The sequence below is a fragment of the Coenobita brevimanus genome, chromosome 65 (assembly GCF_032717465.1).
Source record: "Coenobita brevimanus isolate Jiangsu-jjx chromosome 65, ASM3271746v2, whole genome shotgun sequence".
Classification (NCBI taxonomy): Eukaryota; Metazoa; Arthropoda; class Malacostraca; order Decapoda; family Coenobitidae; genus Coenobita; species Coenobita brevimanus.
In genome coordinates this window covers 54,386,507-54,403,503 of record NC_137018.1, presented here as the reverse complement: position 1 = coordinate 54,403,503, position 16,997 = coordinate 54,386,507, and the positions used below count along the sequence as shown (strand labels likewise).

Below are 16,997 nucleotides of genomic sequence, written 5' to 3'. Positions count from 1 at the left end.
AGATGCATGTTGGTCTTTATAAATATGATATGATACATACATACTAGCTTGAACCCCTACACAACAACCAAGCCAGAACCTGTGATGGTCCGAAAGTACTGTTTATATAAAACCAATGCCTCTTGAATTTTTACTCCATACTGTAGTGTACATGTACCTAGCCCGTCACACAATTAGGGTTGCTCGGTACAGTAGGGTGTACAGTAGTCCCTCATGTATCTGGACGTGTTCATTATCCGGACGCTGGACCTTGGCTTTATTAATCCATTATCCGAATTCACTTGCTATTATCTGGATGTAAAAGTCCCCGAGAACTTTGGCTGGCCAGCTGACATGTTCAAACATTCATTATCATGGCTGCAAGGCTTGAACGGTGGGCAGGAAGTAGGCCATAACCCACAACCAAAACTAAGATATCCGTCCATCCCTGCACTGCACGGCCAAAGTCGCACGTTCGTCCAATCACTCCCAATGAACCTCCGGCACCCGAGTGATACGACTGTAACCCACAAGCAGTGTCAAAACATCTGTACGCATCCCCACACAATGTCCAAATTTGCACGACAACTGGGCTAAGTCTTTCCTAGCTGCCCCTGAGATTTTAACACAGACTGCAAGCCACGACTACATGTTCGGTGACAGCGGCCATCCATCCCTCTACCGAACGTCCAAAGTCCCCCAGTCATCGTGAGTTGTGTTTCCGCATGGCCACTCGGCATCTAACAGACCACGAGCCACGAGTAAATGTACAGTACAAGAGCCCGTCTGCCTCATGACACAAGAGGGAGACTTCTGCTCACAGCCTTGCATCTCCCCTCCTCCATAACCTCCCGGCTCCCCCATCACTCCCTCAGTCCCCATCCTCTTCTGTGGTCATAACGCTGACTCGTGAGTTTTTAAATTTTATTGTGATTTATTCAACTACTATTGGTTGTATCAAAACTCAGCAAAATCCAAGAGACAGCTCATAAAATTCTGCATCGAGACATATGCTTAACTCTTAGCAGGTGCTAGCAAAATTTTGCACTAGGATGGTGAGAAACTATATGAAGCTAAGTTTTACTCCTAAACACTTTATTCTCACTGCATTTCTGTACTTTTGCTTATCAGTTTTTTATATATGTGTTTTTACAAGCTTATTTGATAGTATAAACACCAGCAAAGATGATGGTATACCATTTATACCAATATAACCAATTTCTGGTGGCATATTCGGTCATGAAATTTTTTTCAAGCCCCAGGAGCAATCACTCATCACAGGTAACTGATTTCCAAACCGTCTTCAGTTTTTTTGTGGATTATTGTTGTTTATACATTGTTTTCTTGATGTATAGCATTAATACGGATAATCCTATGTGTGTTCTGATGTCTCAATATGGCAGAGTGACCGGAAAACAGTGCCAAAATTAGGAGGGGTGCTGTACATACAGTAGTGTAAAGGTAGGGTGTTTTTGGTTTTCAATGTTTTTTTTGCATGGCTTTCTTGGTGTTGAAAATTATTTTGGATAATCCTATGTATGCTCTGATGTCAAAATATGGCAGAATGACCAGAAAACATTGCCAAAATAAGGAGGAGTACTGTACATAGTGTATTGGTAGGGTGTTTTTTGGTTTTCAGTGTTTTTCTGCATGGATTTCTTGGTGTCTGGCGTTACTCTGGATATTCCTATGGGTGTTTTGATGTCTAAATATGCCTGAGTGACTGGAAAAACACCGCCAAATTATGCATAGGTACTGTACAAATAGGTTAGGTATAGGTTGGAAGGGTGGGTATAGGTAGGGTCTGAGTATGGTAGGGGAACAATGTTCATTATCCGGATGCTGCACTACCCAGGCATGCCTTTGGCTCTATTATGTCCTGATAAACGAGGGATTACTATATTATTAAAACTGAAAATGCAAGGCTCTGAGGAAACCTGTGATTTTTGTTGGTCAACAAGTTGAGAGGTAGGATGGGCCTGGAGTGTATTGGTGTTGTGATGAGGAGAAGTAGATTGGGATGGTTAGGCCATGCAGAGAGGAAAGGCAATGATAACTGGCTGCAGAAAGTGAGAAGTGTTAATGCTTGGGGTAGGGTAGTGAGAGGTAGACCAAAAAGACCTGGGACAAGGTTATTGAGTGTGACCTCAGGGTTATGGGACTAAATAGGGAGGCAGTCAGAGATAGAGCAGCATGGAAAGCTGCCATTACATGACCAAGGCCGATGCATGCAAGTGTGTTGGAGCCTTCAAACACGAAAATGAAATAATAAAACACCTGTGACACCCTAAACTGCACATTACAAAAGGTAGTTGGTGACAATGCAAAAGAGTCGGACATCTATCACCATCACAGGTTTCAGTAGGAATTATTGTACAAAAATTCAGGTGTTGTCCACACTGTTGAGCTCTCCATATGAACCCTTCAGACCCAGTTTTCCATTAAAGAACTTGCCAAATATTCTGTTATAATAGTAAATGAATCCATATGGTAGATGCTGCACTCACAGAACTACAGTATAATATTCCAGAAACACTGCTTTGCTAAGGGTACAATAATGAATGAAAACTAGAGGACCTGTAAGAGGTACTTAGTGAATAATTCTCACTAGGGTTCATTCACTTTAACTTGGAAGAAAATTCAGTCCTGCTGCAGCCTATTTCCTGTAGCTCATGTCTGAATCCTGCATCCTTACCACACCACTTCTTCATGACTAGCACCATATTCTAGTGTTAATCTCCTACTATTGCTCAGCACTGAAAATGGAGAGACGGCAAAGTTGTGCCTAGTTAAAGTGAACAGAGTACAATTCTCTTGGCACTTGGTTAATGCTAACAACTGTAACAAGTGCACATCCTGGCCTTCTGGTAGGGCTGTGATAATGCTTCAACAACTAGCAAAATTCTTAATGGAGGTGTTACTTCTTCATTATTTGACTACAGTCTCCATTTGTAACATGACTAAACACAAATATGATTACATTATCAAACACTGTAATGTACACCATACATGAGAACAACAATATTTAAAAACACTCACAGGTAACATTTATAGTGTATCTAGTGTATAAGTTACAGAAAGAACATTAAGGAATTCAACATTAAAATGCAGAGCAAGTTACAAACTTGTAAATAACATCTGCCCCACTTCTGATGTTATGTACCTGGGTCGGAGACATGTTATAAATGAAAGACAGGCACTGATCAGAACACAGATGAATATACCAAGGATGTGCAGAACTGTTGTTGAATGTAAACTCAGAAATCATGAAATAAGCTGTGCAATATGTCATCATTCCTATGCTATACTGTAATTTAATATTAGATATACAACTTTAGATGAAGCAAGAACCTAGGAACATAGTTAGAGCTGTATAGATACGATACAATCAAGATTCTGTCAACACTGAAAAGATTTAACACTACAAACAGACTAATAATCATATAGCAAATATACCTTGACTTTAGATCTGAAAAAGAATGATTATCACACCTGTATTTTATCATATCTTGATTATCACCTGAAAGTACAAAAGAGGAATGATCCGTTATGCCATCTGGCTCAGCCTACCTAAAGAAGGAAGTCCTTGCCTACAGATACATTACAACTACCATGAACTCTGTACAGTACTCGTAGTTCATCAGCTAGGCAAACATTCAAGACAACTTCGTTCTTCATATTTTATACCTTTACTTGCTAAACACATAGGTGAACACATTTAATTCCCACTCACAATGAACCTTTATATATATAAGTAATAATACAATACAAAAGCTAAAAAGCCATATTTAGAGGGCAGCATGTCGTTATGATCCAGTAAAGTTAACTAATTCAGTAAATGCTGAAAGTGAAACCTAGATAAATGCACAAGTAGTCAGAATGTCCAGCTGGAGCAGAACAAGAAGTGACTAGAGTACTTAGTTGCCAATGATGCAAATGGGAATGGTCGAGGTACTTCACTGCATAGCTGCAGACATAAACATCAACCCACTTCCTTACAGCTGACAACACAGTGAACTCTGACTTTTGAAACTAAGTACAGAACTATGAACTTCGGTACCTAAAAAAAGCTCCTCATGATATTGTGCAAGAGTTTCATAACTGTTTTATTAAAATGTGTAATGATATTTCTATCTGCAGTTGTACATAATACATTATCATTCATCCTGAGACAAAAAATGGATCCAAAGTTTTAAAAAGTACATTCCAAATAAAATCTTCATTACTCATCTCAGTTATGAACACAAAATTGCAAATATTATGCAATAAATGGTCACAGTAGGACCTAATTTATACTAAACAGGAAATATCTGTAAATTAGTCCTATGGTTGCATGAATATAAAAGGGGAAGGCATAATTAATCAAATTTTGTAAAACAACACTGTGCAAAAAGGTGAGACACACTTACGCAACTTGCTGCAAAATATAATCACTCCTGTCTAACTACACATCTGCCTAAAAATTACAGCAGGAAAATAATGCATTTTCTTCCAAATGAGCCAACTACTTGAGCTGTCTGTTTTTGCTTTAACATAATTACTGTATTTTAGTTTGTACAAACTGTGGTTGTTCAGTGGTAGGGTACTCTTCCTGTGACATGTGTGTCCCAAGTCCAGGGTTCAAGCCCATGCCATGGCAGTCGTTTAAAGTGGGAGCTTATAATACGTCCTTTCATATGCTGATATATCTTATATATCTTTGCACCCTGTTAATTCTACCAATGATATGCAAATAGTCAGTACAACACCTTCCATTTCCACGTGCATCACTCTTCCTATAGGCACCCATTCCCAATTGTACTTTGCCAGCACAGGAAAGGGTTAATTTTGGTCATTACTCTCCCTCTAAGGAAAAGGTTTTGGTCCTGCAGTAAGCCTAATATGGACTGATCCTGATACACATGCTGAATTTACCCAGGTTCAAGGGAAGACCGTGAATATATGAGATTTAATAACCTCTCATGATTTAGTGCCTGGAATGCTATGTATCTGTACTGTGATCATTCTTGTACCTTTTCCTCAACTATTAAAGAACTCGAGCCTTTATTCCTAATGCCACAGGAGTCTTTGTACTATTCCTTCCTTTGCAATTTATTTTGTTTATTGGATCTTCATAGTCTCTAGTGTGCTATCTGTACTATTTCATTATTGACAGTTTACATCAGTGTGTGCCTGTGAGGGAGGCTTTCTTGCAGGGGCACTGACATAACTGGGTGGTTGAGATGCCTGGTTAGACGAAAGTCCCTCAACTCCCTCCCTATCCCTCCCAAAAAGACTGTGATTGGGGCAACTTCAGCCTATAGACCAATGGGTTCATATTCAAATGAGCCTGGGGTTCTGACTACTATTACTACTACTACTACTGCTAGTACTACTACATCAGTGGCATACATATTGGGGTGCAATATGGGGAGTAAATCAACAAGGAAACCGTGTTAGAAACCCTCTTACGTCACCTACAATACAAGACTTAATATTTTGTGGTAGGAAAAAACACCTCAAACTTTACCACTGGATCCAAATCCTCCCTATCCATGCCAACAAATGAGTGCAATGATTAAACAAAATCATAGCTCAATAGATCACACAAATGTCTATCTATCTATAGCCAGACAACTTAATTTTAGAAGGGGAAGCCACAAGCAAATAGCCTCCATGTCACTCTGTCCTCCACCATTAATCTGCACTCTCTTCAACTTACACCTCTTTTATACCTCCATATTCCATCCCTCCATCTCATCCACAGTTTCCCCCCTGATCCTCCCCCTCCACCTCACTCACACACACAACTGTAGTCATTAATATTCTCATCCAATTTTATACCTGTACTCCCAAAATTATCACAAAACCTTTAGTTGTACAGTGCTCATTAAAACCTCAAGTCACTAAACCTCACTTTCACAAACCCTCACATGGTACTTGTCAAAAATTAATAAAAAACAGGTGCATCAGTACTGCAAACATAATCAACAGTGCAACATGAAGAACATACGAAGAGACACATGACCTAAAATGCATGTATATATAAAAGCAACATTTGTATGGTTGGATAATTGGTTTAACTAGAGATCACTCAGACAATACATACCTCCACCAATGTCACTGCCATTACAAAGGATCTAGATCTGTGGAGATATTGTATGGAATACACTGGATCACGACATGTCTCCATATTTAATTAACTGTTCCACAAAATTTTGTTGAAATTCGTTGAGAGCTTTTCCAGATATTGTGTGGGATACACAGGATCAGGATTCAGATTCGCCCCCAAATTTAATAAATTCTTTCTTGGCCTATGGCCCACCCTTTTTGCAAATTTTCACTGAAATTCATTGCAAACTTTTGGAGATATTGTGCTGGATACTCCAGATCTGGATCCAGATCTGCCCCCAAACTTAATCAATTTTTTCTTGGCCCACGGCCCACCTTCCACAACATTTTATTGAAATTCACTGAGAACTTTTGGAGAAATTATGTGGATAAACAAACAAACACACAAACAAACAAACAGACGAATACATAACCTCCTCCATTCTTGTTGGCGGAGGTAATAATGCAGAGCTTATGAAACAAGTAGGTGATATTCCGTCTCCTATTCGACAGTTCTACCTATCTATCTATAGCCAGATGCCTTAGTTTCAAAAGAGGTAGCCATAAACAAATTGCCTTCACATTACCGTCTTCTGCCATCATGCTGTCCTCACTCCAACACCCCCACTCTCTTTGAACTTTTACCACAACCTATACAACTGCACTACTGTAATCGCAAATTCTTAGATAACGGAATACTTTCCACACTTGAACGCACGCATGCACGCACGTGCCCGCACACACGTGCCCACACACACACACACACACACACACAAACAACTGAACAACAGGAAAACCAAACTGTATACACTAGTATTACATTACTTGTGAGAAACGCATCATTCCGAAAAATGCTAGACGTACGTTTTACTTCAGCACAACACACGGAATGATTTTGATGCTAATAACAGCCAGCCAACTGTCCTACAGGTACAAACTGACATCAAAATTTAACACCTTCACTCTGATGACACCCTGTGTGGTCCATATAAAACGCCCTTCTTGTAATCAACCAGGCAATTTCTCATACGTTGCAAGGATATCAGTGTTATTGAAGTCTAACTTAAATAATTTTTCATTTCAAACTCCCACTGCCACACTCACACCACCAGACTAAGCCATCCCCACAACAAGTAAGACACCATGAGGTAAATTCCTAGCGAGTGTTACTCAAGGAACTCTATGTTTTATTTTAATCAGACTACCACCAAAGATTTACACAGTATTTAGCTCTGGAAAGATCTCTCATTTTATGGGAGAGACTGAAGGCTACAACCAACACCTTTAATCCAAAAATTCTAATAAAACTGTCTGAAGGGAGGATGTGTAAAAATGTAAAAGCCTCACTGAAATGAAGTGGCTCACAGGCACAATTTCTCTCTCTCTCTCTCCCACTCTCACACTCACTCACTCGCACATATGCATGCACACACACATGCATGCACATGCACGCACCCACACACACACACACAAAATATTAAAGTTTGATAAAAGACACTCTAAAGGTCCCAACTCTTCTCCAATATTTGTCTCACTTAAAAAACTGAACTACAGGATTGTGTAAATTCACTGCTCACTCCCAGAGTCCATTCTAAATCAGTCTCACTTCTGACCTACAATTTACATGTTAAATAATACCTGTATATCTTTAAAATTCACTGATCACTCTTACAGTCTTTTTCCGAATTACAGTCTTACTTAGGCAACTACACTACAGCTTGCATGTTGAATAAAACGAAAAAAAAAATTCACTGCTCACTATCTTAGTCCATTCCAAATTAGAATTACAGTTACAGTTAATGAGTTAGGGTGAGGGAGTATGGGTTGGTGCAAAAGGACTGAGTTTATCTATCTATCTCCAATGACTATCTGTTCATCAATCTATCTATCTGTCTTGCTATTTATCCATCAATCTGTAGCCAGATGCCTTAATTCCAGTAGGGGTGGGCACAAATGAATTACTGTACTTCCATGTCACCCTGTCCTCTGCTATCAGGCTGCCCTTTCTGAAACTCACACTACCCTCTCTCATTTACCTCTCCACCCCATCCATCCACCTCATCCCAAGCACAATTCTAATCTGGAAAGGACTAACATTTACAAAAATTTTAAAATCTGTTAGGGAAGAATCATCACTATATACACCATCAGCTTAGGGACTCTCAGAAATCATTTTATGGAAACTCGAAAACACAATAACAGTAATCACCAGTTCCATAATACCCACTCTGAGGTGCAGGGGGCTGAGGCTAGTCTACCATAGTCCAGAACACCAATTAAGCCCTTCACGCCAATGATGTATTCTATATTTTATTCTTGCTGCTGCCAGACGTGATAATCTGAACTTATAAAAGCCTTGTTGAATGGAAGAGATTAAGTTAGGCTATGCCTAACTCCTAAAATAAATAAATAAATATATAAATAACAAAAAATTAAATACCGGTAATATAAATAGTCATAATAATAAAGCATCTGGAGGTAGCTAAAAAAATGGGAAAATACATCATTAGATTGAAAGGTTTATGGGTAGGGTAGGTAAGAGAAAGATCAATTAATTAGATAGGCCAGCAGAGGATGAAATTCTGTAGGATCTGAGGGATAAACAAAATGAATAAAGAAGAAAAACAGATGAAGAACAATGACAGAAAATGGAAAACAAATTGAGCCAATGTTAGTATTACTCAGCATTATGATGTGCTTGAAGGGAAATATTAATATTTTCTTATTATTTAGCAGACTAGTAAAAATTCCATGCTCTCATTCTAAACATGACAAAAAACAGTTGCCACTCAGCACCTGTTTTGCCTTTGAGTGCAGAATGAGAGAATGAAATTTAAGGTCAACTGAATAAAAAATAATGATAAATCCTGCTTTCAATAAACCCCTAATTCCTCATAATACTAAACAATGAGATAAAGTTACTTGTTGTACTGCATATAAACATTAACTAGATTTATGGCATACTGCACTTGTACATCTAATTTCATTGTTTTAATTATGCAAGACCTGTATGCAGCTAGATAATACAGGCTCAAACATTACAGCTGTCATACATAATACCCTATGTCATAAATACTCACTAAACCTTACTTATCTGACACTACTGTGTTGTATCAGTGTCTGGTAACATTCTTTCATCCTTCAGTCTGAGGACGTGTGGTTTACACACGGCATCCCCGAGATTTTGGTGAAACTTCAGGTAATTTTAGAGCTAATTTTTGAGGGGGTGGAAGAAAAGATGGAATGAAAGAAAAAAAAAAAAACTATCAGCACTGCTCAACCATCACAGAGCTAGTTACTGATGACCTCATGGGTAAAAATGATCTCCCTTGTATGTAACCCATAAGGATATCGGCAACTGTACCTCCACTGCGGCTGAAAGTTTGACCCTCGTTGCTAGGATATTCCTTTTGTAATCTGCCTTTCAATAACCTCTGAAGTTTATCAGAAATTTCAAAGGACACCATGTATTTTTTCTTCCCACCTGGTGACAATTTCATTCAACTCTGGCTAAGACCTCTTGCAGTGAAGGGGTACATGAAGGCTATATCAAACCTCCCTGTTTAAATACTCACTCCTAAGGTGAATAAAACTGCCAAGGGACATAAAAAATCAAACAAAATGTACGTCACCAGATGGAATGAGCTAATGTAGTGGTAGAAGTGAGAAGAGGGTAATGCCAACACCTAACCAGCCCTTAAAAAAACACATTGGGGCAAGAACTCTGGCCATGAAATACTAATCTTATGCTCACATTCTTATCGGTTAAGGAAGCTCCCCAGCATCTCTTCCTTACCAGTTAATTTCTGCACATAAAACATTACCATATTTTCTTTGATGGTATATTTTTGTTTTATTTTTGCTAACATCAGAATACAAGCTATGGTCATGGCTTTCTCAGTGGACCTTCTTCTCTGAGGTATTGATGAGACTATAAAATATAAAGCATGCCATGGGATTCGAGGGGTGGAGGATATAATACAGGGATGAAGAGGTTGACAAAGAGCTCCCAAATCCCACAAAAGAACCTTCTTCTCTAAAGTTCTGAGAAGAATTTAAAATAAAAAGTACATTACCACATTCAAGGAATTTAGGACGATGTGCAGAAGAGCCCCCAAATCCCAGGAAAATACAAACCAAACTCATAACTCTCTCACTGGACCTTCATCTCTGAGGTTTTTGTTACGGTATCCAAGGCTTTGTCAAAAAAAAATAAAAATGATAATAAATAAAAAATAATAATAACTACATCACCACACTAAAGTTTAGGGAAAGGTACCTGATGGCTTCCTTTTAACATGAAAATGCAAGTAAAGGACATGACTCTCTCACTGTGCCCTCTCCTATTGGGTTTTGTTTACCTCTGCTGTTATAGTGGTGGTGGTGGTGGTTGTTGGCTAGCTATTGTCTGAAGGCAGCATGAACAAAAACAATAAAAACATCACCAGACCCAAGGGCTTATGAAGTAGTGCCACAGAGCTCCCCAACCCCATGGAAATATGAGGCAAAGGCACAACTCTCACTGAATCTTCTTCTCCATTGGTTTGGCTGCCCCTTCTGTTGCTGTGGAGGTTGTTTTGGTTTGTTGTTGGCGGGAGGGTGGAGGTAGCACTTGTGGGAGGAGGACTATCACCAACACACCCAAGATGGTTGGGAAAAAGTACATATCTCTGCAACAGGGAAAATATATTCAAAAACAATTCAGAATCATCAACCCCACCTATATCTCACCTGAGAATGAGGTGAGGTAAAGCTTAACTTTTTCTTATACAAAAGAGAAACAACGCAAATAGTAAAAATACTGATCATCTACATACACACATAACATAAGCTAAGCCAGTGATATACCTGTATACGGCAATGCTGCCCCAAAACTTGAGGTAGACGAATGGGAAAGTGAAGTATGCAAGGACAAGGCGTGTGGTAAGGCAGGTGAGGACATCATAGATAACCTTGGCCCTCGGACCCCGCGCAAGCACACGCGGACGTACTGATCGACGAACCTGTAAAGGGGAATCTTTAGCATATCTATTTACAATAAAAACCGTGTGGAGAACACCAAAGACTGGAAGAAAGGGTTTGGGACTCTGAACCATCAGGCTTAGGGCAAAAATTCAACCAGCAGCAACCCTGGAAAGTAGGTAACAAGCTAAAAGGGCAATTAACAATGTCAATCTGACACATGATTTTCTACTAATTATTAATCAAGTATAAACAGAGTATGAATGAATGAATGAATGAATGAATAATAAACACAGTACCATAATTTGTTTAGAAGACATATACTGTACGGTATTGGAAAAGAAAGAAAGAAAGAAAGAAAGAAAACAAACTATGACAGAAGAGCAGACAGTTCTCCATGACACTTTCTGATATCTGCCTCTGAGCAAAAGAATCCCTGGCAAAAACCAGCTACAGTACTAACATATCTGGCAGCAATGGTGAAGAATGCCCCACTGATGAAAGTAATATAGTATCCAGGGTAGAAGCCATGCCAGACTGAAGACAGCACGTAGGTGAGCAGCGTCTTTTGGCTGCCTGCACGCTCGTACACCATGAAACGCAGCCACTTCATAGTGCCGCTGTTCCATGCCTCAAGAGTGTCACGCAGGCTTAACCCAGTCTGTGGAATACATGAAGAATAGATGGAGAACAGATGCAATATAGAATGGTGACAGTAGCTGGTTGTTTTCTTCTGATGGAACTGGGCTAATCCCACAGATGAAATACTAAGTCAAGGGCTGCATGAAATTTGATGAACCCTGATTATGAGGTAGGAATGAGTCACTCTGGTTGCTTGTCATATCAACTCTCCAATCTGACTATACACTGTACTTGGCCATCAACAAAGCTACCAAGATGAGGGGAATCTTTGTCAGGTTAGAATAAATGCACTGTAGTCGTCTTAAATTCTGTTGACAGGACTTTATTTTAGTTTATTGCTCAACCCAGTCACATGTGGATGGATGCATGATACCATGATGATCAGCACTGAATTCATTTAACATAAAATTAGCATGGGGAAAAAAAAAAAAATGTATTCAGGCTCAATGGGATAAATCTGTTTGGACAGTACAGTAAGTCCAAGTCATAAGTTCCTTAATTTTTTTTCCCCAATAAGTCCACAGTTCACTGCACTAAAGTTGCCCATTACAGATCCATCGTTACCTATAAAGCCGATTTACCAGTTTCCAGAATCACTTCAAAACTCAGCTCAGATTGTAAATATCACTAGAAATTATCAAATACAAAGGATCAATAGATCTGGTGGTGTCTGCTGTCCACCTGTACCACGAAGGCAGTGGTACCTGTCATACTGGTCACTCACCTCCACACCAACAACGTCAACGTTTGACACCAGGTCCCATCTGGGTTCTCCACTCTGGGTGTATCCATTGAAGCCCATCCCAGACATATTGCAGATACTGTCCCCAAGCAGCCAGCCCGTGTAGTAAACGTGTCTTATGAATGACGTTGCACTCAGGATGTAAAACATCTTATATCCCCACGATGATGCCAAGAATCTGGGATCTATTGGGAGAAGTGTGAAAACATCTTAATGTTATTTGTTTCCCCTTACTCTGGTTATATCCTACTTGCATGGCACCAAAATACCCTAACTCACACTTTCTTGTACATTCTCCAATTGCTTCTTCCTTTTTCTTACATAAATTACAGAACGCCTGTAAGAGGTTTTCTGCTAGCCTATTGTAGACACTGAATGAACTAGTTTAAAGATATTTAAAAGATAATTTGACTGTAACTGCATTCTATCTATCTATCTACCTATAGCCAGACCCCTTAATCCCATAAGGGGTGGCCACAAACAAGTTGCCTCCATGTCACCCAATCCCTTGCCATTTCACTGCCCTTCCCCCAAATTGCACCCCGCTCTCTCATATGCCCCTCCACTTCATCCCTCCATCTCATCCACGGTCTCCTCCTCCCTATCACCCACATACACTCTCCATGTTTGTCTCTCACTCTCCATCCTTTCCCAAAAATAGTAAGTTACCATCTACTCACTTGATGTAGTGCTGCTCTCAGGTGTCTACCCATTATTCTCCATCCTTCTTTCCTTCCTTTCTCTTCTGTCCTTTTTTACATCATTCTTTCCATACCCTTCTGCCTATGGGTGACTTTACACCCCCTTTTTGTCTGTCTCCTTCATTCTTTCCTGTTCCTTCTGCCTATGGGTGACTCTACACTGAATGACAAGCCGAATGGTTTCCTGTACACCAGGAAACCATTTACTATGCTGGGTGGTAACCATATAACCAAATTATGGCACCTTGTGGTTTAGTTGGTAATTGCGGCACTCCAATCGGATTGAGCCGGTGAAGGTTTACATCTAAGGGGTGGTTGGAGTTACTGCTCACGTAATGCCACTCAGGGATGAGTGAGGCTGGTCACTCTCATCTTAAATGTCAGGACCAACTTGCCTAGCCCCAGGCTCCTACGCTCCTCATGGGGCAACGCAGGATTGGATGATGATGATGATGATGATAAAAGTTTCCTTTCCCAGTTTCACTCTGACTACTGACCTGTGATATATGCAATAGGGAATTTTGGTAGAATGACAACAGTTACAAAGGCACTGATGGCAGCCAGTCCAGCTTTGTAGAGGGACACCTGGGTGGGGTTGGGCTCATCCCCCGGCTTGCTTGGTACTGCAGTGGGGTTTGCTGGCTGTCCTAACCCACCCTCACTGCTGTTCTTGGCTTCAGCGGGGCTCTTGTTGCTGTTACTGTCCAGGGAGGTCTGCCCAGGAAAGAATTAAATCAGCAGTACAGTTAAACAGGCTCATCTCAGCAAAGGGACATAAAACATACAAATGTGCTCATTTTAGCCTTGAAACATAATATGTATAATGTACTGTCAACAAAAAAAGTATCGCACATCTTACCACACGTATCATTCTGCAACATGGACAAAGCACTGTGATATATGGAGCACCCTGTGATTACGAGTACAATAATTATGCTTGGTAATTACTGGGACTTGAAGTCACACAAAAGTTCACATTCTGGGTGCTGTTTTTTAAGGCACAAGATTAACAGATTCAAGTGTGTCCTACAAGATACACTCATTTTCACCTCCACTGCATCCAAGGTGTGCGATATTTTTTTATTGACTGTACAATCTCCTCACCCGCACTAATGCTCTTGGGCTTGGTCTCAGCTGGGCTCTTGCTACTGTTATTATCCAGGGAGGTCTGCCCAATGGAAAGTCAAATCAGACTCAGCTTACCCTAGGAACATACACAGGTGGAAAGAAGGAGTAAAGTAGACATCCTGAAGCTGGGACTGACGGAAGGGGTTCATGGTGACAGTGTAGCAGAGTGGTGAGCTCCAAACAAGGATATGGTGAAGAAAATATATGGTGTACTCAAACAAGCTTAACCTATGAACATATACAGTAAACCTAATCACATTTTTTTTAATACAGTAAAAGTCCGGTAATTCAAATGGCAGGGGACCGAGGGTCTTCCAGATATTGTTTTTTTTTGGACTATTGGGAGGGACCTTTGAAAATATTAGAAATATGTACATGATCATTAAATAAACACTAAATATGATATGGGTTATTGTTTTACTCACTGGAAATGCATAGATGTGTAGATGAATAGCTGCAGGCAGGTACATCCAAGTCCAAGCCAGATAAATCCTTAGATAAAGCCCAGAAAAAAAATGAAAAAAGACCAGAAAAATTTGAAGATTTTTGCCTTGAAAAATTTGGAGTATTAGGATATTCAGATTATTGGCAGTCGGATTGGAGGACTTTTACTGTAATCAAAAGCTTGTTAAAATACCAAGTTTATTATCTGACAAGAGCATCATTTGATTATGAGGTCACTGCACACCACAGGTAACCTGCAAATACTAAAACAGTTATGGTGCTTCATTTTAACCACATGAAGGTCGGTCCCTGTTCTGGAACGTGTGACATGGGGACATCGGTCCCCATTCCAGCAGAACTGGGCACTTCCGCAATCTGCAAATTCCACAATTGTGGAAGTGTCATTTCATTTGTGGATTTGCATCTGCGACAAATTTTACGCAAATTTCCAGTTCTACGTTTAACCTCTGAGAACTATGCGCGGTTTATTTTTATGAAGAGCAACATGGACCTGCTCAGGACAGAGCTGTCTCAGTTGTTGGAGGAGTCTGACTGTTACTGAGGAGTGAGGACTGAGGAGGTTAGAGCCAAGGAACAGAGGTGAACTGGTGTGTCATCTTGTCAAGTGTATGCTGTGAAGTGTGATAATTTATTTCATTTAACTCCAACAGTGAATGATTAACCCTTGTTTTGTACTATAAACGGTCTATTATACTAATCCATCCATCCATCCATCATTCAATCTTATGTTGCCCAACAAGGAGCGTAGGAGCCCAGGGCTAGTTGGTCCTGACATTTAAGATGAGAGTGACCAGCCTCACTCATCCCCGAGTGGCATTACGTGAGCAATAACCCCAACCATCCCTTGGATATAAACCTTCACTGGCTCAATCAGACTGAAGAGCCGTAATTACCCACTAAACCATCAGGCACCATAATCTGGTTAGATGGTTACCACCCAGAGTATTAAATGGTTTCCTGGTGTACAGGAAACCATTTGGCTTGTCATTCAATGTTGAGTCACCCACAAGCAGTAAGAAAAGGAAAGAATGAAGGACAGAAAGACATAAGAGGGAGTGTAAAGTCACCCATAAACAGAAGGATGAAGTAAAGAAAGACAGAGGAGTAAGGAAGGAATTGAGGGAGAAGAGGAAAGGGTATACCACTTTTGCTGCCATATTTTAAGTACCTGAAGGGGGTTTGTGGCCAGGGCGCGCTTGGCATAATTGGTGCCTTCTACAAAGTCCTGATAGTCAGCGAACATGAAGAACGGCCCAGCCAGCACCGAGTGGAAGTTGAGCATGTAGCTGAAGTACTCTACGGCAGTGGGCTTCTTTCTGTCAATAGACAGCACTGAAGGTAACTCTAAACCACATTAAACCCATTATTATCTAGTTTTAACCATCACTCAGATATTCTACTTCAAACTAAAATTATTATATATAAACTGTACTGTACAATCTTCTCCATAATAAGCAGAATATAATTGACTTTTAATAATCAACTCCCTCTCTCTACCCCCGCTTCCCCCCAAACCGAACTTACTATAAATATTCTCCTACTAATCATCACCTCCCTCCCCCCCAAAAACAAACATCCACCCTCCCTTTCACTGAACTGACTATAATCTGGTGTCTCTAACAAACTCTGCTACCCCTCTCCCCTTCCCACCATATCAACTGGAATCTACTTTTAATCAACATCTAGTGCTCGTGAGGGATGCCTTCATGTGGTGGCACTGATATAACTGCTAGGTTGTATAAATGTCCCTCAACTCTCTCCCTATCCTGCAAAAATAAAGCTGTGAATTGCAAGAGAAGGGAAATTTCAGCCTGCAGTCTGCCACGTTCACGTCCAGATCTCTCCCCCAAACTCTGTCCCACCACCTCCCTCCATCCCCACCCACCTGAGGACCAGTTCTCGCTGCAGTGGAGTGAGCTCGTGGTCCTTTAATCCTGTCAGCCCATCATGCAGACTGTAGGCCAGGGCTGTGGCTTTTTGTACTATGATCATTAATGGCCCTGTAAATACAAAACAGAGAATAAACACCAGATTAAACAGCAATACAAACAATGAATAAACAAATAAACAACAAAACAAACATGATAACAAACAAAGAACTGAAAAAAAAAAAACTGCCTTTTGTACGTTGGTCATTAACAGCCCTGCAGATGCACAACAGAGAATAAACATCTGATTAAACAGCAGAGAAAACAACAAGATAAACGGAACAAATTGAAGAACAAAGAGAAAAACAGCACTGTAGATCAGGGCTGCTGCCTTTTGTATGGTGATCATTAATGGGCCTA

General features: G+C 40.2%; 1 protein-coding gene across 1 annotated transcript in view; it reads right to left on the bottom strand.

The window, feature by feature from the left end:
- Positions 1–2,362: 2,362 nt before the first annotated feature.
- oys (lysophospholipid acyltransferase 6) overlaps positions 2,363–16,997 on the bottom strand; it is a 41,109-nt gene continuing 26,474 nt past the window's right edge. The window contains exons 4-11 of the mRNA XM_080276545.1: positions 16,595–16,709; positions 15,878–16,025; positions 13,614–13,830; positions 12,398–12,600; positions 11,495–11,692; positions 10,918–11,072; positions 10,593–10,739; positions 2,363–2,441 (exon numbers count right to left, since the gene is read on the bottom strand). Coding sequence (XP_080132671.1) covers positions 2,363–2,441; positions 10,593–10,739; positions 10,918–11,072; positions 11,495–11,692; positions 12,398–12,600; positions 13,614–13,830; positions 15,878–16,025; positions 16,595–16,709 — 1,262 coding nt within the window. The remainder of the gene's footprint in view (positions 2,442–10,592; positions 10,740–10,917; positions 11,073–11,494; positions 11,693–12,397; positions 12,601–13,613; positions 13,831–15,877; positions 16,026–16,594; positions 16,710–16,997) is intronic.